The sequence below is a fragment of the Rattus norvegicus genome, chromosome 5, assembly GCF_021556685.1.
Source record: "Rattus norvegicus strain SHRSP/BbbUtx chromosome 5, alternate assembly SHRSP_T2T, whole genome shotgun sequence".
Taxonomy (NCBI): domain Eukaryota; kingdom Metazoa; phylum Chordata; class Mammalia; order Rodentia; family Muridae; genus Rattus; species Rattus norvegicus.
In genome coordinates, this window is record NC_141538.1 from 159,021,190 (window position 1) to 159,048,126 (window position 26,937).

Consider the following 26,937-nt stretch of genomic DNA (forward strand, 5'->3'; position numbering starts at 1 on the left):
CCTGCTTGGTGGTGCTCAGTGGATTAAATGCAGGTGTCCCAAGCCTGCAAGTCCATAAATCAGCACACTGCTCTCTCCTGTCTCCTGTGTTGTGTGTTTTGCAGTGCTGGGTACGGAGCCTGGGGCGAGTGTTGTCGCCCTGACCTGCACACCTTCCGTCCCATGCCGAGGTAGCTAGTTGCCCATTTGCAGGGTTTATTTCAGTATGAAACCTCAGAGGCAAAAGACAAGGCAGATTGTAAACAGCTGGCACATCTGCCTGCCTCACCTGTGTGCACCTGTGGCAGGCAAGCGCAGAGCGGCGACGGCAGCCTTCCCTCCTGTTTCTGCAATTTAGACAGTGTTGTCACCCACAGACAGCCATTTGTCTTCTGCATTTAAAGAGAGAGAAAGGAAGATCGCACCCTCATAAAGAGAGTGCACACTGGCCCTGCTGGCTGCCATGTGTAGGCTATGGGACTCCTTTGCTTCCTGCTGCTGTCCCAGACCCTGTGGTCAGAAGCAGTGGCCCATGCGTCTCAGCCTTGTGTCTCCTCTCACTGCAGCTGGTCCTGGATTCACAGAAGCGAGTCTTCTCCTGGGGCTTTGGTGGCTACGGCCGGCTGGGCCATGCCGAGCAGAAGGATGAGATGGTACCTCGCCTGGTGAAGCTCTTCGATTTCCCGGGACGTGGTGCAACCCAGATCTATGCCGGCTACACCTGCTCCTTTGCTGTCAGTGAAGTGGGTCAGTGCCTGCACCCTCTCCAACTTCTTAGGTCCCCGCGGTTGGAGCCAGCCAGGTGCAGGGTTTCCCTCCTGGGGATAGCTGTCCCCACAGCCCACAGCCGTGTCCGTCCCTCCCTGGCTCCTTCTCTGCGGTGTCCTTTTGAGCAGCTGTCCCTCAACCTTGGTGTTCTCTGATGATGCTTACTCGTGACACTGCTGTGTTTTGCTTTTTTTCCAGGGGGGCTGTTTTTCTGGGGGGCTACCAATACTTCTCGAGAGTCTACCATGTACCCAAAAGCCGTGCAGGACCTCTGTGGCTGGCGGATCCGGAGCCTTGCCTGCGGGTAAGGGGCTGTCTCTGGGGCACGTGGTGTGAGTGTGGGGTGCTCTGTGCCAGCTGGTCTGGGTCTTCCTGGCTAGACATAGGAGACACCAAACCCCAAAATGTGGGAGACAGGAGAGTTCAGGCTTGGTAGATGCTAGGACAGGTGGTGGCTCCTTCCTTCACAGAAAGTAATTTTGAAAGTTTTGGGAGAAAAAAAGTAGAGGTTGGCAGTTTTCCCTCAGCTTGGAAACTGTAGGCTTTTAATTTGTTAGCACCGCTGGAGGAGAGAGGAACTTTTTATTTATTTATTTTAATTTATTTATTATATATAAGTACACTGCTTATATATACTGCTGTCTTCAGACACACCAGAAGAAAGCGCATCAGATCCCATTACAGATGGTTGTGAGCCACCATGTGGTTGCTGGGAATTGAACTCAGGACCTCTGGAAGAGCAGTCGGGGCTCTTAACCGCTGAGCCATCTCTCCAGCCTGGAACATTTTATTCTTAGTGAAGGACACCTACTGAATCACCCAGTACTTAGAGGTGATAAATGTAATGTGTATGAGTTAACTTGGCTCTGAGTTATTGCTTCCTGGTCCTTGCATCCCTGTCTGTCCCCATCCCAGAGGATCTCCCTCTGAAAGCCCCAGGACAGATATAGGCAGTGAGTATTGATCTGCAAACAACTGTGGCCCATCCCTGTCCGGGAAGAGCCACTCAGTACTGAGTTAGCAGGATAGAGGTGGGTGTGTCACAGTGGGAAGTGAGTGTCCTGGTCTCTGAGGGGATGGTAACAGCATCTGCCCATTTGCAGGAAGAGCAGCATCATCGTAGCGGCCGACGAGAGTACCATCAGCTGGGGCCCATCACCAACCTTCGGGGAATTGGTGAGCCATGGCAGGGCCTGGGAACAGGGATGCGGATGGGTGGGCACTGTCCTTGTCACTAAGGACTGTCCCAACAGTCGGTCACATTTGGTTTTAAGTGTTAAGACTCTCCTGGCTGTTGCTGCCCATGCTGTATGTAGAAAGGATGGCAGCTATGTGGCCAGACATGTTCCTGCAGTTGGGCATTGTCCACACTCCCAGGAAGCAGTGTCGTCCTAAGCTGCGTGCGTCGCCCTGGTGCCTGTGACTTTGTGCTTCGTAGGCAGACGGGCCACGGTTTGTGGTCTGGGTCAGTGTCCTTAGGCCAGCCACACAGGTCCCTGGAGGATTTTGTTCTCCCATTTTCCCCAGATCGGGTTACTAGTTTGTTCTCAGCCCCAAAGACTGGAGTAAGGGCGGAAGCCACTGCCCTTACTGCTTTCTGTCCAGATGTCCTGCCCATAGGTTCCAGAGCTCAGTGCACTTTAACCTTTGTGAGGAGGCCAAGGTTGACTGAGTTTTGTGTATCTCCTGTGGCCAGGACTGCACACTCAGTGTGGTCTGGCCCTTGACTCTGTTTTGTTTTGGTTTGAGACAGGGTTTCTCTGTAGCCCTGGCTATCTGGGAACTCATTTTGCAGACCAGGCTGGCTTTGAACTTACAGAGATCCGTCCACCTACCTCTGCTTCCCAAGCGCTGGCATTAAAGGTCTATGCCACCACACTGGCCTGGCCCTGACATTTCATCCATTTTCTTACTTTATCATCCTTTTGGGAGTGGAAGTTTTCTCATGGGACCCAGCAGAGCAGGGCTCTGTCCTTGTCCCTCAAGATGTCACTGAGCTCCAAGGGACCCCTTGTAAGGCAGCAGAGCAACTGTGGGCCTTCCTCTGTTTCTCTTTTCTCAGAGAAGGATGGATGCTGCACCCACCCCAACCCCCACCCCTACCCCCCAAAGATAGCAACTCATCATGTAGCTGTGGCTGGCTTGGAACTCACACTGTAGATCAGGCTAGCCTCAACAGAGGTCTGCCTGCCTCAGCCTCCCAAGTATTGAGGTTAAAGGTGTTCGCCACTACACTTGACTGATGGGTAGTTTTGGAGACCATCAGAAATGGTCTTCACAGGCATGGCTGAATACTGTGTTCTTTAGTCAATAATTTACACAGCCAGACACCATGCAAGAGTAAAGTCTTCCTTTAAGATGACCGATATGCTGTAGTTTATGGTATATCACCATCACAAGTGAGTACAAGTAGGAAAGAAAAAGAAATGGTCTTCACAGTAGAGCGTCAGTGGCATTGGGGCTTACAGGTCAGCCCGGGCTCTATAGCAAGCCCCTGCTTAAAAAATACTATTGATCTTTGGGGGCTCGAGATGGCTCAGCGGTCAAGAGCACTGCCTGCTCTGGTGGAGGATGCAGGGTGATTTCCAGAGCCTATGTGGTGACCACGACTGTCTGAAGGTCCAGTTCTAGGGGACCCAACACCCACTTCTGGCCTAGGTAGATACTGAGCACACACGTGGTGCTCAGTCATAGACGCAGGCAAAATACCAAAACACAAAAAACCCAATGTCTAAAACCTCCTGAACTCTGTATCCCAGTGTGCTTGGGAGCCTCGGCCAAGAAGGGACGAGCCTGGAGGAGCTGCCCTTGCGGCCCAGTGCTCCCCAGCAGTTCTTGGGTCAAGGGCTGTCAGGGCCGGGATGTGTTGGGCATGTTGTAACATGTTGCTTAGGATTGTGTAGGCCTGACCGCTGTGGGCACTGTCACCAAAGGATCTGCACACTTTGTCCCATAACCCACGGTGGCTGGTATACCGGAAGACACACACTTACTTCCCTTCTGTGGGAACATGCCACAGGCCGTATTTGTCATCACTTCTTGTCATCTCTGTAGGGATATGGGGACCACAAGCCCAAGTCTTCTACTGCAGCTCAGGAGGTGAAGACTCTGGATGGCATCTTCTCCGAACAGGTGAGAGGCGTCCCACTGTTTGTGTCTGTGCTTGTGTAGCATGTGGGAAGGGTACGTCCCTCCTCAGCAGCAGAAAGGCAGAGAGAAAGCTAGCCAGGGGGTTGGGGATTTGGCTCAGTGGTAGAGTGCTTGCCTAGCAAGCACAAGGCCCTGGGTTCGGTCCCCAGCTCTGAAAAAAAGAAAAGAAAAAAAAGAAAGAAAGAAAGCTAGCCAGACCCTGGTGAACTTCCGGGTGCTGTGGTCATCACACACTACCCGTCCTCCCAAACTGGGATCCTTGCCACTGGGCTAGGACCAGGGACTAGTCCCTGAACAGACAATACATTTGGCATGTGTTTGGTGGCAAGTACAATGTGGAGCTACACCCCAGTAAAGGTTCTTTGAGCTTCCTGTGGGCCTGGGGGTGGGGCTTGGGTTAGTGGGGAGGAAAGGGTTTCCCTTCATGCAGACCCTGATTGAGCCAGGCCAGCACATGATATCAGACATACATGATGTACCTGTTTGTTTCTGCAGGTGGCCATGGGCTATTCACATTCATTGGTGATAGCACGAGATGAGAGCGAGGCTGAGAAGGAGAGGCTGCAGAGGCTGCCTGAGTACACCCCACGCACGCTCTGAGCAGCAGCAGGCCGGCACTCCCCTCGTGGCAGCTGTCATTCCCACGTGCACTGGGACCAGACGTCAGACAAGGAATTTAGGAAGCAAAAGTTGACCAAGGGTGCATTGGGTTAGCCTCCCTGAGGTTCCGTTTCCAAGCGATTCAACGTTAACTACCTTTTCTGTATGCTTTCCAAAGTGTTTTCCCTCAACGTTGATTAAAACATTTGCTCATAGCCAGCTTGCCTTTCTACGAGACAGGCAGGAGCTCCGGGCGGTTTAGGTTTTTTTTTAAGTTGTATTTCTTTTCTCCCCTCTCTCGAGTACCCTTGTGCAGCCCTCCCATTCCAGCCATAATTAGCATTGTGATCCGAGTGGGCGCCACATGGGAGAGGGATTGCCACTCTCCCAGACAGAAACGGCCCTTCCAGGAACCAGCAGCAGCTAGGCCAATCCCTGCCTGCCCGCTGTGAGAGACCAGTCACTTGCTTGTGGGCCCACCCACCTGCCCTCTGACCCCCTCTCCCCCATAGCTATTGCTGGCTTGCTGTCTGCAAGGCCCATGTGGGCCTTTTGGCTGAAGCATTTGTAGAACCAGCCATCTCCCCCTGGTGGGGCTCTGGGGTCTGTGTTTAGCCATTTGTATCTCCTTTAGCTCTCAAGTCCAAATGAGAATGGGGACCATGGGGTATGGGGTGGGCAGTTAGAGATTGGTCAGCTAGCAGTCAAATGTGTTCTCAGTCCTCTGTGACCCGCAGTTGCCGCCTTTGCGCTTTGCCTGTCTGCTCCTGCTGTCCCCTCTGCCTGGGATGGCCACCCTATCCTGAGACTTGGCCATTGTTCTCCCAGCCTCAGTGTTCTCTGGCCGCTGCTTGCGTTTGCTTGGCTCTGGTACCAAATAGTTGGGATTCCTGATGAAATTCCCTGCCCTGCGTGTCAGTTCAGACTGTCACCACATCCCCACAAGTGCCCTCTGCCGAGCCCATCCTGGCATTGACTTTGTGGCTGAGTTCCAAGGTGCCTTTCCCGGATCCTCCTCACTGGGCCCGAGTATGACGGCAGCTCGGGCTGGGGCCTTGGTTTCCGGAGGGTCTGGGCTGGTTTGACTGCTTTAACTAGGATTAGTTCGGTGGTGCTTGGGGGAAGGGGGCTAAGGATCCAAGTGTGAGGTGGGGTGGATGGGAAAGTCAAGATTCTGGCCTTGAGATTCATGGTTTTGCTTTTGCTGTTGTGACGCTCGTCTCTGTGTTAAAATGCCAAAAATGACCTGGTCTGTTGCTTCCCCTGCCCCAATGCTGCACAGCAGCTTCTGGCTTTGCAAGGTGTCTGTCTCGGCCAGTGACCCGGCCTGCCGGAAAGGGTCCGCGTTCTCTCTGTCTCCCGTCACATGTCCAACTCTAGTCCAGAGACAGCTTCTGTAGTGGCAGAGCTTCTGCAAAACTAACCTGCTTTGCCCAGGTCACCCTAGACATCACCCCTGCCACTGACACCGGTCACTGCCACGTGCGGGACCGGAGCCTTTCCTGGTCTCTGTCTGGCGTGTGCTGTTCAGGGTCTGCTCCTTCTGTCCTGGGGGTCTCCTGGAGTTAGTCGTGTGGTCACCAAGAGGATTGAGGACACAGTAGCCCTGAGCTGAACTAGGCTCATCTTCCAGGGAGCAAACCTAAAGCCAGCAGTCAGTCCCCTTGGCTGGAGCCCTGCAGTGGGTGAGCAGAAAGTGTCTTATGGGTAGAGAGTCCTGTGCCTGGCCACAGCCCCCCTCCCTTCAGGCTAAAATTCTCACCTGAGCTTTCCCACCAGAAACTCAAGGTGGGAAGCCCTGGGTAGGAACCATTCTGGCCTCCCAGGGGCTCTGAAATTTTCTGGTCATCGAGAAAGCGTAGCGCAGAGGGAGTGGACGAGGATGGGATTCGGTCGAAGGTGCCTGGTTTAGTGCTGTTATTGTCTAATTTTTTTTTATATCTATATTTCTTGGAGTAAACATTTTAAATAAACGGCGTCATTGTTTACTCTGCCTTGGCTTTCGTGTTTCCTCTTCAGTAGCATGGAGCGCGTCCCCAGCCCTTTCTGTGCACATGCCTCAAATGTGACCAAGAGGGTGAAGGCAACCCCCGGAGAGCTTCATGCTGGCCTAGGAAGGTGCACAGAGCCATGACCAGCCGATGGGATAGAGGCCCAGGGCTTCCCAACTAGCGTTGGACACAGCCCCGAAACACTCATGGTCCCAGCTTAGGAGCTGGTTTTGGTTTTTGTGGTTGGCCCACAAAATCTCATGTAGCCCAGGCTGGCCGCCTGCCTCCGCTTTCCCAGTACCCAGCATTGTTCAGCCCTAGGTTAAGCATTGCTAACCGGGGCTGGTTGACATTCCTCGACTTGCACTTCAGTACCTGGGCAGTTAAAGGAGTACCAACTAACCCACAGTGCTAATCCGGCTACAGCCCAGCCCCATGATACTTGTAGTTTAATGTGGTTCTAGTTCTCTGCGTCTGAAGTTTCTTCCCCTCTGACCCTCTCCTCCTGGCTGGGGGAAACACGGGAGATTCTTGACCTAAGCATTACAGTGCCATGTCTGGATTGAAACGGATGGGAGGGCAGAGAAGTCAGCGTGTGGACAAAACAAGGATAACCTTTACACAGTGCACAAACGCATGCTTGCAGCCTGAGTCATCCCACCCACTTAAATGTAATCCTAACCTAAGGCACTGAGACTTGGGCTCTGTTGGGGTTTGGTTCTGGATGAACAAGCTTTCTCACGCTTGGTCTGCCCAGCTCTATGAGCAGTCTGTTGGGATGCAGTCCTACCATGAGCCAGGAGCATTTGCAATCACATTCACAGCCTCCAAACTTCTTGCAGGATCCGAGGGCCTGGCCTCTTCATCTTGGTTAATTGCCCACCAGGGGGCACTGTGAGATTAGTTAGCCTTTTATTTTCTGCCACGCACTGGTGGTTGGACTGATGTCTCTGGGGCTACTGTGCATCCCGCTGTCATTTCCTGTAACACACACTAATACTCCTGACATCGGATCATTGTTCCTTCCTGTTCTGTAGAGGGAAATAAGTTGAAGACGGTAGGCTTGGTCACAGGGAAGGGGCCTGGTGGGCAGACCTATCCTGAGAGGTTCCAGGTGCTTTGCCCTGGTCACCTTCTGGGTGTGGCCTTTGGGAGGTTTACTGCAGAGCTGAAGAGAACCCATACTTTGTACAGCAGTGGCTCTCAACCTTCCTAATGCCGAGACCCTTCAATACAGTTCCTGGGATGACCCCCAACCGTAAAATTACCTCCATGGCTGCCTCATTCAGCCTCCAGGGGGTTGGGACCCACAGGCTGAGGATCACTGTTTAAACGCTGTCCTTTCAAGTGCTGGGTCCTGCTAGTTGTTGGAGCTGTGTCTGAAGAGCCAGCAGCCTCCCTAGCTGATCCTTAGGATGGGAGGGGTGGCGGGGGTGATGATCTGCCCTCCCATGCTTACCCCTGTTGGCAAGTAGGTGCTGTGCGGTCATACAAGACTTGTTCCCAGTGGACTAGTGTTGGCGAGGCCCAAGGCACAGCCTTATCCAGTCACTGGACCGAGGGACCATAGATTCGGGGTCAGCAGGGGTAGGCAGAGCAGGGGCCGTGATCTCCATGTTTAAAGATCTCTCTCTCTCTCTCACACACGCGCGCGCGCACACACACACACACACACACACACACACACACACAGGGTTGCTTTCATACACAGCTAGCTGTACCATGTGTCATGGACTCCTGGAGACCAGAAGTTGGAGAAGCCCTGTTGTGGTTGTTTATAAATCCGCTCTAATCTCCCTGGCAGATAACGAGGAGTCCCCCCCCCCCCCCCCGATACTCTAGATTCTAGAATAAAAACCACAGCCTTCTATTTTAATGTGCCTTAAACAGCTCAATGGCTGGGCACTTCTAAACTTCCCCATGGCTAACACACTCTCCCCTCTGACATTCCTAAAATTACTTTCTAAAAACCTATATTCCTTCTCGGCTGCCCAGGACCCAGGCCTATAGGCCCCCCTGGACCACAGTCCCTGATTCTCACGTGTTGGCTGGCTGTCTTGTATTTCTCATACCTGATCCTTCTGCTTGTTCTAAATCCTTCCCTGGGTTCCCTTGACCACCAAAACTGAAGTCCTGTCTCTGTCTCCCTGCCTAGCCATTGGCAGCTGACAACTTTATTTGCCAGTCAGAACCAGCTGGGGACAGGGACCCTCGGTGTTTTTTTTTTTTTTTTTTTTTTTTTTTTTTTTTGGTTCTTTTTTCGGAGCTGGGGACCGAACCCAGGGCCTTGTGCTTCCTAGGCAAGCGCTCTACCACTGAGCTAAATCCCCAACCAACCCTTGGTGTCTTAAGATGTACAGGTTCCCCATAATTTTGGGAGCCACATAACACAAGTTAACATTAAAACCAATCTACAACAGGGCCCCTAGAACTAGAATTACCGATGGTTGTGAGCTGCCATGCGGTCCCCTGGAAGAATATCAGATGTTAACCGAACCATCATCCCATCCCGTAAGTGTTTCAAGGGAAACAGGACTCCTGGGCTCGGTGCTAAGAAGTGCTAGGTTTGTCGTTCTGGCGAAATGCTCATACATCAAACCAGAACGTAACCAGAATACTTGCACCCCCGCCGTCAACATAGGTAGACACATGGCAGCACTCAGAGGCAACAGAATTAGCATTTCAGTTTTTTTTTTTTTTTTTTTTTTGGTTTTTTTTCCGGAACTGGGGACCGAACCCAGGGCCTTGCGCTTCCTAGGTAAGCGCTCTACCACTGAGCTAAATCCCCAGCCCCAGCATTTCAGTTTTTACGTTGGCTTGTGCATCTGCATGGATGTGCTAGAGCCACCCTTGAAGACAGCAATCTGTCCTTCCACTGTTTGGGTCTCAGGGGTCAGACTTGGGCTGTCAGGCTTAACTGCTTCTAGTTGTCGAGCCGTCTCTTCAGCCCTCAAAAGAGTTCAAGGCTGGCCTGGGTAACTTGAGACCCGGTATCCAAAGAGAAAACACAAAAACAGACTTGAAGGTGGGTGTGGAGTGGAGTCACATCAGTGGTTTTGGATTGTCCAATTATCCAAGCCACCCTTCAGGGTGGCTCCCAAGTTGTACGAGGTCCTTGGTGGGGTCATGGGCTGGTCTCCCTGCCCAGAGGTGTATTAGCATTGGATTTATTCTAGGGTCTTAGAGCCAGGCTGAGTCCTTCCCAGGACATGGAGGCACAGAACTTTTAGTCAGGTATGGGGTCCACTTTCCCCACTAAGAACAGTTTTTATGCTGAGCGGCCACTGGCTTTGACAGAATCTGCTACTCATAAGCCAGACCCAAGAAGCTGTTACAAAAATGGAAGTCTGGGGTTGGGGATTTAGCTCAGTGGTAGAGCGCTTGCCTAGCAAGTGCAAGGCCCTGGGTTCGGTCCCCAGCTCCAAAACAAAAAAAAAGGAAGTCTAGTCGAACTGTTTGTATCCAGTTTTGAGAAGCCACTTCTGTAGGTGTCTGAGAGGCAGGCTGTGGAAGACAAATTCGTCAGATGTCCAAGAGCTATGCTGCCACAGCCCAGCGGCCTACAGCCAAGCTGAGCCTGCTAGGTAGGGCCCCTGCAGGAATTTGGTCAAGGACAGCAACAGAAATAGGTTGAGTCCCACTGGAAAGAACCATGCCAGAGAAGACGGGTACTGTTCCCCTCGTGGACTCCGTACTCTGGCTCTAGGGATAGATCTGGATCTACAAGCTAACCACCCAGGAATGCCAAGTAGGCATGGGAATCTTCCCTCTCACGTTGGAGGTTACTGTTGTGTGTCAGGGTCCAGACTATGTAGGGGCCACAGCCACAAAGTTCTCTGCACCCATCAACTATAAACTCTTGGGTACAAATGAGCAAGAAACTGCATGCCACGGAGGTCAGAATAGCTGGCACATCAAACCCACACCTATCCCTGAACAGGGCACTCTGCGGAGTAGCTCGAAGTCACCAAATGGCTCCCCTAGGCCACTGTTCAGTGTTGTGGCGTAGGGATGCAGGGCAGGAAACTTGTGCAGGACAGCTTGGGGTGAGCCCTTCACCCCGTGCTCCATCAGACTGCATGGCCACATGCAGATGCCCCCTGCTACCTACAATCCTTAGGGGCGTGGCGGTGTGGTGAGTGGCATTACTGGCTCCAGACCCCGCTCTACCCGATTCATAGGATGAGAGTCACTGTTTTCAGGTTTGCCCGGGGGCAGTGGGTACCCTATAGATGCACTAGATCCTAGAAGCACTCTACCGTTACCAGCACCTGCCCTTGACACAGGCAGGAGACCAGACACCTGCTAGAGTGGAAGACTGCAGGCTTTGAGAACTAGCAGCAGCTTACCCAGTTATCTTTGTCCGTGCTGTCACGTGACAGATCAAGGAGACCAGACTGCCACCTCTGCTTAGACCCTGTCTGTAGGGACGCTGGGGTCAGCCCCTCCCCTCCTCCAGCCTGGAGTGTAGCATAGCCGCTTCAAACCCAAAGCCATTTTAAGTTCGGCGAGACTTCCCGTTATAAATTCAGAAGAATGTTGACTCAGGGCCCCAGTCATCTGCAGGATGGGGCAAGCTTCCTCAGCAGCCCCTTCTGCCAAGTAAACCAGCTTCCCCTGAGATGCACTCAGAACACCATAGTTTATTGGCTCTATACTTTGGTTACATATAGCTTTTCCTTCCCCCTTCCCCACCCCCCCCCAGAGGTGTCAAACTGGTAGGTCTGAGAGACCCTATCTCCCCAGCTCTCTGTCCCTTCAACCCAGTGGCCAACAACAATGCTCACACACCACTCCGGCTCTATGGTAAAGGCCATCCGCTCCGGGGCAGATGGGCAGCTCTGGGGCCCAGGATTTATGGGTTCATCTTCCACCACTTGAATGCAAATGGCACCCGGTTTACGATGACACTGGCACAGGCGTCCCCTATGTTGGCCAAGTAGCAGTCAAAGTCATCAATGAAGGTGCACTTGAGACCCAGGGGCTCCAGTAAGCCACAGACCGTCTCTTCCAGGCAGCAGGTGCCCTTGATTTGGGGCCCGAAGGGCTTGGGGATCCCAATGTTCTTGCCTAGCACGATCATCTGCAGCTGTTCAGAGTGAAGGTCAGGCAGCTGTTAGAGCTAGGGTGAGGCAGGGGGCAGTCCTGAAAGGCTATATGCCCTTCCCAGTGGGTGGTAGGGGGTTAGGGGCATAGAATTAGGCACAGGGAGAAAAAGAAACTACATGTCATTCCCTAGGGTTGGCCAGACGTCTAAAGCCTGTGTCTAACGTAGGCATCACTGGTCAAAATTGGCCTCAGTGAAATCAGTCCGTTTGCTTAGCTTTCCAGAATGTGCCAATGTTTCTCGGCAAATCTGACCAGCAGCGAACTAACCTTAGTGACTTAACCACATAATTTCTAGATTTAGTTGCTCTGACCTTGTCTGTGTACCCTATATCCCAGCTAGCATTTAAGAATACCTTCCTGGGGCTGGAGAGATGGCTCTTAGCGGTTACGAGCACTGACGGCTTTTCTAGAGGCCCCGAGTTCAATTCCCAGCAACCACACGGTGGCTCACGACTGTCTAAATAAATGTGCTCTGATGACCTCTTCCGGCACACAGCAGTTTGTATTGATAACACTCAAGTAACAAAAAAAAAAAAATAATAATAAAATGTGTTCTCTCATGCTCCGCTCGTTGGCGATCTTTGGTAACGTGCACATGAACCTGCCGGCTACATCCGGCCCCCATTTTGGACCACACCCATCGGATATAGTCGGATATAGTCTTGCACTACAGCCAGCAAAGGCAACCAAGCACCGTGGGCTAAGCAGATGTGTCAGAGGCAGGCATACTCAGCAGTCCTCACCATGTCGGGGAAGTAAGGCCTTGCAAAGAGTTTTGAGGTCTGCTGGTTGGAGGGGACGTTTGTCAGCGGCTCCAGGCAGAAGAGCTGTGGGATCCTGATGAAGTCATTGTCCACCAGTCCCAGTTCCTTCTTCAGAAGGGTGCGGTTCAGGCTGATGCACTTCTGCAAGACAGGGAAGTGGGGGTGGGACGGCAGGATTGTGGACAGATCATGGAGGAGCCGCTCGTTTCCACACGGATCCAGAGGAGGTCTCAGAGCCTTCTATTTGGCTCAAATCTCTGTGAGCCGGAGTCCTGTATGGCCGTGGTAGCCTTCCCTTATAGCAGGCCTAAGGTGAAGGGAGTTCAGAGGCTGTGGTGCAGGAGGCCAGCAATCCTGACTAGTCTTTGCTAGACAGCCACTAATGTCACAAGGCCCCTTCGTCTCTCAGATGAGCAGACCTGGGGCTGGGAGGCAAACAAGTCTTCGGACCTCAGGTTCTCCCCTTAGCTCTAAAGCAGTCGCTCCCGCCTGCTCAACCACTGGGCACTTCCCTGCTAATAGCCATCACCCTTGGTATCCGACTTCAGTTTGAAATAAAAATCAAGCCTCTGAGGGGTTGGGGATTTAGCTCAGTGGTAGAGCGCTTGCCTAGGAAGCGCAAGGCCCTGGGTTCGGTCCCCAGCTCCGAAAAAAAAAAAAAAAGCCTCTGGACCCAAGGCTCATCTTGGCCTTACAGCCCAGCAGGTACCCTCCCTGTTAGAAGCAGGTACCCCTGCAGAGGCCAGGGCATCATGTACAGTGGTATAATCTAAGAGTAGTATGGACCTAATGAACAGCACCTCACTGCACTCCTGAAGTCCATATCTGGGGCTGATGGCCATTCCCACCCCCAGTAGGATCAAGACCCTCCCCCCCCTCAGTCCAGCAATGCTGATGCCTTCGTGGGGCAGCCCCGCAACCCCAGGCGGTTACCTCCACATAGGCGTTCTGCTCTCGCAAATTCTCATCAGCCAGGATTTGGGAGATGGTTTTGACCTCCCTCCCTGTGGAAAGAGACCAGACAGATCGGTGACCAGCTCGACCCAGCAACTGGATCTAGTGCAAGCCACAGTGTTTCTACGCCAGAAAACCCAGACAGGGTTTTACTGCCACCGATCCAGGCTCAAAGGGAAGCAAGCTCAGTACATAAGGATGGCGACATCGGCCCCCACTCAGCTGGACCCCTCAACCCTCTACACAGCTGTATGGTGCTACCCCGAGGAGTTATCAGGGACCCTTCTACATGTGATGACAGTTCAACTTGTTTCTCGGATGCCACTTCAGGTGACATGCTCAGCCTTTGCCTTCTAGTCTGTTTCCCCATGACCTTTGTCGCCAGGACAAGAAAGGTATTCCTAGGCCCGACCACAGACAGTTGCTCAGGAGTTGAGAGGGGTAGATGGTTCGAGTCTCTAAACCCAGGTTTAAACCTCCTGATGGCCCCCCACCCTTTCTGGACCAGGTCTTTGTCCCCCAGAGTTCCCATTTATGTCAGGTGGCCCAGGACACACCTTCTCTTCCAGTCCCCTTGTGTTTAAGGGGATATTCCCTTAAGGGAGACTTGCAAGTGTTATTGACTGACATATACTAAAGCCAGTGATCCCCCATGGAGGTCACATAGTATCACCAGTTGGGGCTGATGGAAGTCAGTTTATCGTGGCCATTGCTTCAGGTCTGCCTGGTGCACAGTAGGGTGCTCACCCCTCCCCCACAGTGTAAAGTGACCCAACAGTGGCCGTCCCACCAGCTCTTAGGATTCTGTGCCCTCTCTACCAAGGAGGACAAATGAAGACGCAACAGTGGTTCTCAACCAAAGGACATTGGAAAACATTTACATTAAAATTCACAACAGTAGGGCTGGAGAGATGGCTCAGCGGTTAAGAGCACCCCCGACTACTCTTCCAGAGGTCCTGAGTTCAATTCCCAGCAACCACATGGTGGCTCACAACCATCTGTAAAGAGATCCAATGCCCTTTTCTGGTGTATCTGAAGACAGCTACAGTGTACTTATATATAATGAATGAATAAATCTTTAAAGAAAAAGAAAATTCACAGCAGTAGCAAAGTTACAGTTATGAAGTAGCAGTCAATGAAAGTGATTCTATGGTGGGGAGGGGAAGGTCTACAGAGGGAGTGCCAGAACAGCCATGATTTCACAGTGAGACCCTGTCTTGATGGGACTGGGGCTTGCGGTGGGAAGGAAAGTACTAGGAGAGTCACCTTACCATTAGAAATGAGCTGTTCTGCTCTGACATCTTCGAACAGCGTCACGTCCCCAAAGCCCTCCTTCTGCTTCTGTTCAAAGAGCTCATAGCAGGCACTGGGACTGGCCAGCAGCAGGCGGAAGCCCTGGGGAGGGAGGTCACAGTCACCTGCTGTGCGGGGGGCGGTCCCTGGGGTCTTCAGCAGCTGTCCCCTCTCTGGCCCCTAACACTAACCTTCCTGTCACTGTTCTTATCATCGACAGGGACAAAGCATAGGAACTGATCCACGTGACCGGTCATCAGCCAATCCGAGAAGAGCTCCACAGGGGCCTGCACCTGTTGGGCGTACACGAAGTCTCGTAGGGCCTTGCTCATGTCCCGGCCCTCAAAGCTGGAAGAAAAGATGGAAAGACGCCTTTGAGTGACTTGGACACGGACAATTGAGCCACCTCTTTGGTGGACTTCATTGGACTGCTCTTGCCAATGAATAGGGTGGGGCTTTAGAAAGATTCCTTAATTCTGGACCAATGAACTGGCTCAGAAGATAATTAACTTGTTGCCAAGCCTGGGGGGCCGATATTGAATCCCTGGGACCCTCATAGTAGAGGACAGACTCCCTGAGCATTGTGCTTAACATGTACGATGGTTCTCATCCACAGGAATAAAGTTTAAAGTGGGTGTGGCCCTCACAGTGACCTAGCTCAAGCCCAGTCATGCGATCCTAATGACTGAGCCCAGGGCTCTCTGGTTTGGGAGTTACATGGCCCCCACCCAACCCCCATGTTTGGGAGAGCCCCGTCTCCTAGGCCAACAGCCCAGGTGGACTTAAACTAGAGAATCAGGGCTGGAGAGATGGTTCAGAGGTTAAGAGAGCACCGGCTCTCCAGAATTCAATTCCCAGCAACCACAAGGCAGCTCACAACTATGGGTGATGAGGTTTGGCGCGCCCTCTGGTGGCCTGAAGGCTCACATGCAGTCAGAATGCTGTATACATAAGTCTTAATTTTTTTGAGAATTAAAAGTTTTTTGGTAGTTTTTAAGAGGGTTCCCATATACCTCAGGCTGGCCTCAAATCCAGAGGTTCAAATCAAGGATAAAACTGACCTAGGGCCTGTTCGCTAGGCACCAGCTGTGCTAAATCCCTGACCCCACCCTCAAGCTTGCTTTTTTCTAACTTCAAGCCAAAGGCTCAAGTATCCCTCCATTTCAAGAAGGGTGCAGATCTGCTGAGGGGGAATCCGAGAGTTACTGGAACCAGGGTGACGGTCTTTCTTTTAAGGCACCTGGGTCACCTGTCCCTCTGATCTTCCTGCTCACCTGGGGTAAAAGCTGCCACCAATGAGAATCCTTCCTAGTGGGTAGTCTTTGCCCTGAGCCTTGACAGGCGGGGATACAATCAGGTTCCCGACGGAATCCAGGCTAGCCACCCGGTGGTCCTCAGTTTCTTGGATCAGGTAGCCAACGCCAGGGCTCTAAGGAGACCACCCGGTGGGGAAAGGGGTGTTACCCGGGAGAGACTGGACATAGGATCCGTCACACCACTGTTGGGGACATGCACATCTCTCCTTCCCCTCAAAGACCACCTGGGACCTCAACCCCCCTGGCCCCCAACATCCTAGCATCCTTGGCTCAACACCAGGCTTGAGAAGTTGACAAGATTCAGAAACTATCCCAGCGCCACACCAGTGAGTATTTCATGGGGAAATCTTCCAGCTTGGCAACCCTCGGGGTGTCAAGGATGAAGGACAGAGTCTTGTGAGGAGCCTGCGTATAGCAGAAAGCCATCTCGTCCTGGGGGAAGACAGAAGGATGGAGGTTAATTCTCTCCATCCGCCACTTCCTCATCTGCTGCAGGCTCTCTGGGAGCAGCCACAGACAATAAGAAGCTTTGAGGACAGCTCTGGCTCGGCCCTCAAAACTTCCCTCAGAGGCTTTGCTCGACTTGGCCCTTCCACCTTCTGGTTTAAGACTGAGAATCCATTGTCTCTCCCAAGCCACTGACAGGCCTGACAGCTCTACAACCAAGTCAAGTGGTTTCTGGTATTGGTGACCTACCCTATGATGCCTTCTAGCACAATCTCCCACAACCAGAGTTCCTTGCATCTCAGCCAAGGGACTGCCTTTTTTTTTTGCGGCGGGGGGTGGTGGTGGTGAATCCTTGATTCCACCCCTTGTCTCCAAGGGATTACAAATGCATACCACCCCATACCCCCATTTACACAGTGCTGGGGACTCCCTGTTAGGCAAGCACTCTGAGCTACTTTCCTAGCCCTTGACCTTTCAACTCTGGCTTGTACCTGTCACCCCCACTTTGCTTGGTGTTGGCTTCTGTACGTTGCTGGAAAGGTCTTAACCCACAGTGCACTCCCTACCTGCCTCTGATTAACACCTCGAGCCCTCCAGCACACCCTACATGGCCACCTCCATGTCAACGGCTATGCTACTTGAAGAGCTGGTGGCCCCCAGCCCAGCCCCCAGCAGTGCCTGGCTCATGACCCATCTGAATGTCTCCTCAGCTACTCAAATGACCAGATAAAGGCTATTATGTCTGTCTCCAAGGGATTAGACTCTAGCTCAGGCCTGGCTGAACTGAAGGCATCTGTCCTCCTCTCTAGGCCCTGGCCGAGTGCTCAGATGTCATTGGAGCAGAAGGACCGGGCAGACCCAAAGCCAAGCCGGCTCCAATCCGGACATCTCACATATACAACCCCAGCTCCAGCACCTGCAATGGAGGTCTCAGCTGTTCTTGAAGCCTCTGGAAAGGGGCTGGGGACTCCAGATTATCCTTGACAAGTAGGCATGCCTCGGTGGCACGCTGGCTTACTCAAGGTCATTTTGTGACATGTGAGAAACCTCCCTGCCCTGCTCCTCCACGGCTAGGTCGTCCCAGCTGGGTGCCAGTTACCTGTAGCCACCTGCCCTGGCGGTTGGGGTCCTCATAGACGGATGCCACCTGCACGTTGCTCTTCTCACTCAGCTTTGTCACGGAGTCCACAAAGCCTTGCAGCTGTAGCTCCCTGCCACCACCAAGAAGCCCACTGTGATTTCAAGGTCCTCAAAACAGTCAAAGTCATATTCCCTGAGCCAAGGGGAAGGCAAAGAGGGGGGCTGTTTTCTGCACCCAAAGTGATGGAGCCAACAACTGTCCCCCTTACCTCAGCATAGGTCACGTCACTGGCTTAGACTTTTTCTGCCTAGACCAGGCTAGACCATGCTGGTGGCTGGTGATAGTCCAATCCTGTTCACACCTTTTGATCACCTCTATGCACACCCTTTTTATCCTAAACTGGTATGGGCATCCTCTGCTCAAACTATTGAATGACTGCTCCCTAAGGGACTATCAGAAACTAGGTAGCTCTAAGATGGCCAATGAGGTCATCCTACCTATAGCTGACATTAGCACACCTGGAAATATAGATTGTTTTTAAGACAACGGTTTTCTTCGGTCCCCAGCTCCGGAAAAAAAAAAAAAAAGACAACGGTTTTCGTTAATACACAGTGACCTGTTTTTTGTTTGTTTTTTTCTTTTTTTTTCTTTTCTTTTTTTTCGGGGCTGGGGACCGAACCCAGGGCTTTGCACTTGCTAGGCAAGTGCTCTACCACTGAGCTAAATCCCCAACTCCACACAGTGACCTGTTAACTTGCCATAGAGACTGGCCTGCCTCTTGTCTCCCGAGTGCTGGGATTCCCACACCTGGAAAAACTTGGGGTCTTATGTTTTCAGACAGATCCACACTCCTAGATCCACAGTAGATGTTCATTCCTTGGGTGCAAAGTGACCGTTGGAGCTTGGGGTCAAGACATCCAGTTTTACAAACTGGACCCTTAAGAATTGATCACCCTGGCGAGTCACAATTGGGATATGTCCCAGTTGGGGATTCTAGTCCAGTCCCAACATTTATGCTGACTTCCTTTGCAACTCTCCAAAGACTTTGAGTCTCCCAGGTGGCCTGGGGGAAGGAGGAAGGAGAGAGGGGGAGCAATACACACTGCCCAGGTGGCTTCAGGCACTCTTACCGGCACAGGTAAACCTCTAGAGGCAGCTGGGTACTGGGCAGGAAGATGTAAGGTGCCACCCGGAACATCACTGTATCCTTATATAGCGGGGTCTCTGGGATCAACTGCAATGGATGGATTTCCATCACAACCTGGTTCTGTCACAGCCACCTTTTCCTTTACACCCCCCACTGTGATCTAGAGCTGAGCCCACTGCATTCCACAACTCTGTAACACTCCAAGCTCTACCAAGAGGCTCACACTCCTCAGCGTCCCTGCCTAAGCACTGAGGCTCTCCCCCTCCACCAAGCCCGGGGACTCTAGCTGACCCAGCGGCATACCTGGTCATGAGCCTGTTCTATTAGGGAGACCGAGAAGGAGATCAGGCCAGAGAAGCTGGGAGATGGGAACTCTGTGGCTTCTATGTAGAAAGTCTCTTTCCCACGGGTGTCAAAGGTAGGCAGGATGTGGAAAGGTTTGTCAGGTCCTACTACCAGTTCATAGGCAGAGGCGCCTTCATAGGCAGAGGTGGTACCTAGGACAGACAAGGGGGCGGCCAGCTGCTAAAGCTTTGTGGAGGAGATCACTGTTCCAACGGTTGAGCACAGCATCTTGACATGGGAGCCGAGATTGGAGCTGAGGACTCAGGGGACTATCACAGTTAAGAGCCACTTAACACGCTAAGCATACTGTATGTTTGCATGTGTGCTCACATGCAAGTGGAGGCCGGAAGTTGGTACAGGCAGCATCTTCAACCACCCCTTATTTGGGACAAGGTCTCCTCACTGGGCTAGGAATGCTCCGATTCGGCTAGAGTAGCTGACCAGCATGCTTCAAGGATCCTGGCATCTACCTCCCAAGCTCTGGGGTTCCAGATCTGAACTCTTGCTAATCCGTGTTCCAGGCCAAGTGCTTTCCCGAGTTTACCTCTCCAGCTTCAAACACCAACATGGTTTTGAGGGCTTATGACGGACACATTAGGCGTCGGGACTCAGAAACCTAACTGTCGAGTTTGAGACACTTGAGAGTTTATAAAACCAACCATGGAGAATTGTAACCAAGCCCCGTAAAGGTGACACACGCAGCATGCAAAAGATGGCCTTTGGCAGCCTCACCAGCATGCCAGCCCCTGACCCGGGGATGGGTGGATGACCCCTCTCCAAAGGCATTTCTAGAGGGACCTAGAGTTGTGGTACCCTGCCCCCAACTCGTAAATGAAACCCATTTCAGTTTAAGCCAAACGAGGAACCACAGAAGACATCTAAAGGTTCCTGGTCTTTCGTAGCTAGACTCCACTCTGGTCATTCTCATTGGGAATTACCTGATTACCTGACAGTTAAGAAACCAAAGCTCCCTAGGAAGCGCAAGGCCCTGGGTTCGGTCCCCAGCTCCGAAAAAAAGAACCAAAAAAAAAAAAAAAAAAAAAAAAAAAAAAAGAAAGAAACCAAAGCTCTCCGGTGTCGCTGACCACCTGGAGCCTTCTCACCCCAGTCCTAGAGTGGTTACCAGGCCAGTTATGGCAAGTCAAAGCCAACAGCCCCCGGTCCACTCATTTTCCTGGGCCCTTCAATCAACCTGGACAGACAACAGCACTTGCCACTTGCCTCCTTGCGGGGTGAGCAGGGGATGGGGGGTGCCACCTGGGTTGTGCCGTGACCACGGTGTCACTCTGCCTTCTGAGTCACCAGATTTTGACAACGTCACTAGAGTTGAGGCCTTGGCTAAGAAGGTGGTTCCAGGCTAGACCAGTCCTCTACAAGTTCCAGCACCTACATACATTTTGCAGACTCCACCATCTAACCAGGGACTCCTTCTGGGCCTCTGCAGGCACACACAGCGCCTAGGCAAGCATGTTACACACGATACCCACACAAAGTTTGTTTTTAATGGATCCTCGGAGGAGTTAACTTGGGGATATCATCTCTATAAGGTGTCCTATCAGCTCAAAGACATTTTTCTTTTCCTGGCTATGAGAAACCTGAGGCTAGGCATTGCTCAGACAGACTGGCTAACCCATAGTGTGTACAGACTTCCTCTCTGGTAAAGGTGGGAACCAGATAGCCTTTACAACACAGATCTGGCGACACAGCCTGTGACCTACAACTGCAGCTTCTTCTGGGCACCCTGTTAGATGTAGTACAGGGGCCACCCATCTGGCTGTCATGCCGAGATGGAGTAGGGCTGGGACTTACTGTGAGCCCAGTAGACTCTTGTCTTCTTCGCCTCTTCCTTGGAGGTATGTAGAAGCAACTGGTAGTCCCGAAGGATGCTGGTGGGGCCCTCCACAGTTAGCGTCATCTGAGACAGGTTCTGTATTTCTGTCCAAGAGCGTGCATGCAGGCTCAGACCAGGCACCAGGATAGGAAAGGGATTGACGGACGGGGACAGGGATGGAAAGGGTATTGAGTCTTGGTTGCCCAGGCTGGGATGACAGGTATAAGCAGTCATCTGTCTTTTTTTTTTTTTTTTTAAAGATTTATTATATATAAGTACACTGTAGCTGTCTTCAGATACACCAGAAGAGGGCATCAGATCTCTTTACAGATGGTTGTGAGCCACCATGTGGTTGCTGGGAATTGAACTCAGGACCTCTGGAAGAGCAGTCGGGTGCTCTTAACTGCTGAGCCATCTCTCCAGCCCAACAGTCATCTGTCTTTAAGGCTCATCAGACATCCTCTGCTGAGACACTCCAAAGTTCCCAGCCTGCTCACTGCAGCAAGGCTCCCCCAATCCCACACTCCACTGCTCCGTCTGTGGATTCAGAGTCACCGCCTCGTGAGGTCAATCGCCTCATCTCTCCACCCTCTCAGGTGGCAAAACACAGCTCACTCAGCCAGGAAATGATGGTTTGTTATCAGACATTAAAGACTTGCATGGGGGGTTGGGGATTTAGCTCAGTGGTAGAGCGCTTGCCTAGGAAGCGCAAGGCCCTGGGTTCGGTCCCCAACTCCGGAAAAAAAAAGAACCAAAAAAAAAAAAAAAAAAGATTTGCATGGGAGCTGAGGATGTAGCTTAGCTAGTAGTGGGCTTGCCTAGCATGCAGAGCCCTTGGGGGGTGGAGGGGGTACAATTCCTAGCATTATATAAACTGGGTGTGGTAAAACACTTTAAAAGAAGGCTTTTGTTTTGCTTGTTTTAATTGTTTAATAATACTTTACAGATATGGGTGGTTTTAAGATTTTATATATAAGAGTACACTGTCGGGGCTGGGGATTTAGCTCAGTGGTAGAGCGCTTACCTAGGAAGCGCAAGGCCCTGGGTTCGGTCCCCAGCTCCGAAAAAAAGAACCAAAAAAAAAAAAAAAAAAAAAAAAAGTACACGGTCTTCAGACACACCAGAAGAGGGCATCGGATCCCATTACAGATGGTTGTGAGCCACCATGTGGTTGCTGGGATTTGAACTCAGGACCTCTGGAAGAACAGTCAGTGCTGTTAGCCAATGAGTTGTCTCTCCAACCCATGAAACACCTTTGTAATTCAGGAGGTAGATACAGGCATTCAAGGCCAGCCTGGGCTGCACGAGACCATGGTCTCAAACACACATGTGTAAGAGCAGAAAGTTGGTTCTGTGGTTAAGAGCACTTGGTGCTCTTCCAAAGATCTGGGTTTGGCTCCCAGCATCTACTTCACGTAGCTTAAAATCAACTGAATTTCAGTTCCAGGAATTCTACTCTGACCTCAGGGTCTCCAATACACGCATGGTCACAAACACATATGTAATGAATAATTGTGTTTGCTTGTTTTCTTTTGGCGGCGGGGGTGGGAGGACACAGTTCCTGAGTCAGGGTCTCTGTGTAGCCCTGGCTGCCTGAAGCTTGCTTTGTAGACCATGCTGGCCTTGAACTCTGAAATCTCCCTGCCTCTGCCTCCCAAGTGCGTATGCTACCAACTGCCTGGCCGTGAACAAAGCTCTTAAAAAGCTATACACACGGCCTGGAGGGATGGCTCAGCGGTTAAGAGCACTGACTGTTCTTCCAGAGGTCCTGAGTTCAAATCCCAGCAACCACATGGTGGCTCACAACCATCTGTAATGGGATCTGATGCCCTCTTCTGGCGTGTCTGAGGACAGTCGCAGTGTACTCTTACACATTAAATTTAAATAGTTAAAAGCTATATAGACATCTTCATATGAAGCCATATGGGCTCTCATTACCCAGCCTCAAGGCATAAAACCCTTAGATGTGCCAGTAACGCCAGCCCTTTGTACATCTTAAGCAAATGTTCTAAGGAACAACACACCCCCCCCAACCTAGAATAAAGACTCCGCCTTCCCCAAGGAAGTCAGCTGTGACCTGTGTGTGCACCAAGGGGAGGCCAGAGCTCCAGAGAAGTGGGGAACATCCAGGGCACATACCTCTGGGGCTCTCCTGAGCCCCGGACTGCTCATCAGACTGGCTTGGGGTTTCAGGATTACAATTCACGAGCAGGATGGCTCCCCAGCCGTTCAGACCCCACATCCATCTTTTCTGCAAATAACAGGGACATTGAGATAGGATAGACAAGCCAACCTTCTACACTTCTATTCAGAGGCCCTGGGGACCCAGGAGACCCCAGAATGAGAAAGATGACCTGTGGGGACAGAAGGCCAAAGTAAAGGTAACAGTTGCTGCTTTGTCTCTGGAATAGAGAGGCATGCCGCAAACAGCCGTGTCCCACCAGAGGTCCCAAGATGGGCGCTGGCTATAGCTGACTACATCACCAAGCCAGTGCCTCTGGACACCAGGCTCTTTTGGCTTTGTTTTGAGACAATCTGTCTATGTAAAAGGCCTGAGATGGCACTAAACTCTCTACCCCGCGTCCACGTACTGGGATGACAGTCTCGGCTGCCACCACACCCGACTCCATTTTGTTTTCAGACTGGACCTACTGTATAGCTCAAGGGGGCTTGGTTCTTTTTTTTTTTTTTTCTCAGAGCTGGGGACCGAACCCAGGGCCTTGCGCTTCCTAGGCAAGCGCTCTACCACTGAGCTAAATCCCCAACCTCAAGGGGGCTTGGAATTCCCTATGTCTCTCCAAGAATGGTCTTCAAACCCTCATCTTTCAGCTTCTAACTTCTGGGATGCTGGGGTTAAAAAGGAACATGTGCCATGCACACCGGACTAGGTACACACGTGCGCATACGCATACGCACACACACACACACACCCCTTGCTAGGTGCACACACACTGGCTGTTTCAGTAGATCAGAAGTTTACTTCATTGACCTTGATTTGTGGTATATAGTGGGGAGACTTCAACACCCCAAAAGTCAGATAAACACGGGCTGGGGCTCAGGGATGGCTCTCCTGGGTCCTGCCCCCTGCCCCTGACCAAGCAGCCTCACCTTAGCTTGTTTATCACTTGGCATGTCCAGTTGTCCATCCCGATAGATGTCTGCCTCCAGGGAGACCTCTGAAAAGGAAGGGAAGGGTCTCAGACACCTGGACTGCTAATGGGGCTGGAGAGATGGCTCAGCGGTTAAGAGCACCGACTGCTCTCCCAGAGGTCCCGAGTTCAATTCCCAGCAACCACATGGTGGCTCCCAACCATCTGTAATGGGATCCGATGCCCTCTGAAGACAGCACCATGTGTATTCATATATGTAAGATCTTTTTTAAGAAGTGCAGCATCCACACCTACAAAATCTGTGCTGAAACCCTGCAATTGACACAGTAAATCACACTAAAGTAGTTTCAAATTCTGACAGGGTTTCTCTGTGTAGTTCTGCGGTTCTGGGACTCACTTTGTAAGACCAGGCTGTCCTAAAATTTAATTGATGATCTGCATTTGCCTGGGCCTCCTGAGTGCTTTAACTTAAAGGCGTGCACCGCAACAGCCCAGCAAACATAGATCTCTTTTAAGTGTACGGTTTTATATTGGGATGTTAGCCATAGCTGTACTGGGCCACAGGCTGGACACTCCTGGTTAGAGGCAGTGTTTTCAGAGGCATGCTGGTTCTCATAAATACATCAGGAGGGAGGGAGCCATCCACAGTGGACACCTGATTCTTACAAAAGTAGCTTCGAGTTGGGACTGGAGAGAGTTCAGCTGTTAACGCTCACTGCTCTCTCCCAGAGGATTCGAGGTCCGTTCCCGGCATGCATCAGCATGTGTCTTGTAACTATACCCATTAACTTCAGTTCCTAGGGCATCTGATGTCCTCCCGCTGGCTTCATGCACACTCAGAGAGTAAGGCTTCCTTAAATCACAAAGATGGAGATCTCCAACTAGACCAGACCCATCAGCAGTGGGGAACAAGGAAGTGGGGCAGGTAACTCAAATTCTAGTTGTTTCTAAGAGACTGAACTTCAAGGGAAAAGGTGTGTGACTATCTCAGGGCCAATAGGAGGCCATCTTATGCACGAGGAGCCTCTCCCTCTTGCTTCACGACATCTGCCCTGGTTCTCCAGAGAACGGTGGGTGAGCTTCAGCTCCTAGAGGGAGACTTACCAATACCAGTGAGGAACAGCACAGCTGTGGCCGTGGGGACCTCTTTGTCAGGACAGTAGTAGGAGACCAGCACCTGTGGAGACAGCCCAGAGCCATGGGTGTGTGTGTGTGTGTGTGTGTGTGTGTGTGTAAGCATTTGACCTTGGCTTTGTGTTCCAGCACCGAAGCTTCCAGTAACCCACCCAGAGGCCATAGCCACTTAGGACTCTAGAGTGTGTGTCTTCCACACTTTTTTTTTTTTTTTTTGGTTCTTTTTTTCGGAGCTGGGGACCGAACCCAGGGCCTTGCGCTTCCTAGGTAAGCGCTCTACCACTGGGCTAAATCCCCAGTCTTCCAACACTTCTAATCTCAGTCTTCAGGGGGCAGGGACAGGAGGATCTTGGAGTTCATGGCCAGCCTGGTTTACAGAGTGAATTCCAGGACGGCCAGGGCTACACAGAGAAGCCCTGTCTCAAACCAAAAACCAAAACCCAGAAATAGTGGCTCACTAAAGTTTTTGCCCTGGCTTTGAGCTTGTCCAGTAGCTCAGGAAAGACCTCGAACTGCCGATCCTCCTCCTCCTCCTGACTAACTGGGTTTAGTTAGGTGTGTACTACTCAGCTCAGTTCACAACTGTTGATTCTGGCCTATGCAAAGTACAGCACTTACCCCGGTGAGCCACCCCCTGAAGGAAACTGCCTGCCACAGACACAGATAGGCAGATTCCACCCATTTACCATCCCGCACCGCCTTGGCTCTCTTGTCCACAGACAGCTGCAGCTGGTCTGCCCTGGGCAGGCCTATTGCCAAAGGCCTTCAGCTAGGCTTGCCGGCTTCCAGATCGAGTTCACCTGGGGAGGTAAGGGCTCTCCTTCTCCCCTTCCCTGGCTCACCTTGTCTTCGTCCACAGTGGGGCTGGGTGACACCATCCTCACCAGTGCCTCTGTGGGTTGTTTCATTGGCCGCCAGACCACAGCATCCTCCTTCCCGGTAATGACGGAGCTGGAGATGTGGATCAAGACCCTGGGGGAGCCACGGATGGTGAAGGACTCACACTTATCTGGGGCGCACCTGGTTCATAGGAGACAATACACGTCAGGAGACTCGCCAGCCTAGGAGGCAGCGGGGTTCTAGGACAGCCCTCCAGTCTTCATCCACCTTATGGGGATAGAGAGAAGTAATCAAAGTTTGGGGAGCCCTAATGTCTTTAGCCTCTCTCTTACTATCTCTACCCCCGGGTGCCTCCACTCTAACCCCAACCTCCCCCAATGCCTCACAAGGGATCAAGTCTTCATTTTACACACGAGCCTCAGGCTTCCACCCACGGAATGAGCAAATGCCAGAACCATAAGACACAAGCCTCGCCATGGACACCTTCAAACCTAAGGGGGATCTTGTGAGAAGCAGAGAAAGTCTTAAGTCAGCATCCTGTACTGGGATGGGAGAGCCCGCAGAGACCAAACCAATTTCCTTGGGGACGGTCAGTTCAGCTAAGAGAGCTAATCTGGGACTCTTGGACACAGGGACTCTCCCCAGACCCTCCCTTACAGTTACCTCTACAGACACGCGCAAGCCAAGCCTTACCCACTGATGTCCAAGGTGATTTCCATACCCACCATGCAGATAGCATGGGTGGGGCTGTCCAGAGACAGGCTGAGAGTACTCTGAAAAGACATGGCGAGGCCTAACCAAGCTAGCCCTGTCAGACGCAGCCTTTAACCCACCAGAGTAGCTGGCTAGGGCTCTGGGGCTTCTTGGCCTCCCTCTTTAGTAGGGGTAAGAACCACCCCAGTCCGCCCCCTTGTTTAGGGTTCACAGGTGAGCCTGCTTTTTTCCATGTAGCTCTGGGAGGAGGACAGGGCGGGGTGGGGGGAGAGCCTTTCAGTCAGCATCAATGGCTTAGCAGCTGCTGCCTGTGGAGCCTCCAGCCCTGGGAAATCAGAGCCTAACAGCTTGGAGCTCTGCCCTT

At 51.9% G+C, this 26,937-nt stretch overlaps 2 protein-coding genes and 1 non-coding gene across 7 annotated transcripts in view; 2 read left to right on the forward strand and 1 right to left on the reverse strand.

Moving 5' to 3' along the window:
- Positions 1-6,490, forward strand: part of Rcc2 (regulator of chromosome condensation 2) — a 22,813-nt gene extending 16,323 nt beyond the window's left edge. For all 4 annotated transcript variants that reach the window (NM_001427820.1, XM_087548486.1, XM_087548485.1 and 1 more), the window contains 5 exon segments: positions 546-726; positions 946-1,051; positions 1,851-1,923; positions 3,802-3,879; positions 4,393-6,490. In NM_001427820.1, coding sequence (NP_001414749.1) covers positions 546-726; positions 946-1,051; positions 1,851-1,923; positions 3,802-3,879; positions 4,393-4,497 — 543 coding nt within the window. In that variant the 3' untranslated portion in view covers positions 4,498-6,490.
- Positions 3,029-3,158, forward strand: LOC120103272 (small nucleolar RNA SNORA15). The gene has a single exon (XR_015621564.1). It is a non-coding gene; the product is annotated as a small nucleolar RNA SNORA15 (small nucleolar RNA).
- Positions 6,491-11,029: 4,539 nt separating the features above from the next.
- On the reverse strand, positions 11,030-26,711 carry Padi6 (peptidyl arginine deiminase 6). 2 transcript variants are annotated; one of them, XM_087548488.1, is made up of 16 exons: positions 26,553-26,711; positions 25,862-26,039; positions 24,990-25,062; positions 23,884-23,951; positions 22,915-23,026; positions 20,754-20,879; positions 18,903-19,096; positions 18,583-18,686; positions 17,471-17,582; positions 16,249-16,356; positions 15,883-16,037; positions 14,800-14,956; positions 14,587-14,710; positions 13,295-13,365; positions 12,341-12,502; positions 11,030-11,577 (listed from the first exon to the last, which is right to left on the reverse strand). In XM_087548488.1, exons 1-16 carry the CDS (start codon positions 26,642-26,644, stop codon positions 11,344-11,346), a joined length of 2,070 nt encoding a protein of 689 aa, XP_087404614.1. In that variant the 5' UTR covers positions 26,645-26,711; the 3' UTR covers positions 11,030-11,343.
- Between the last annotated feature and the right edge of the window lie 226 nt (positions 26,712-26,937).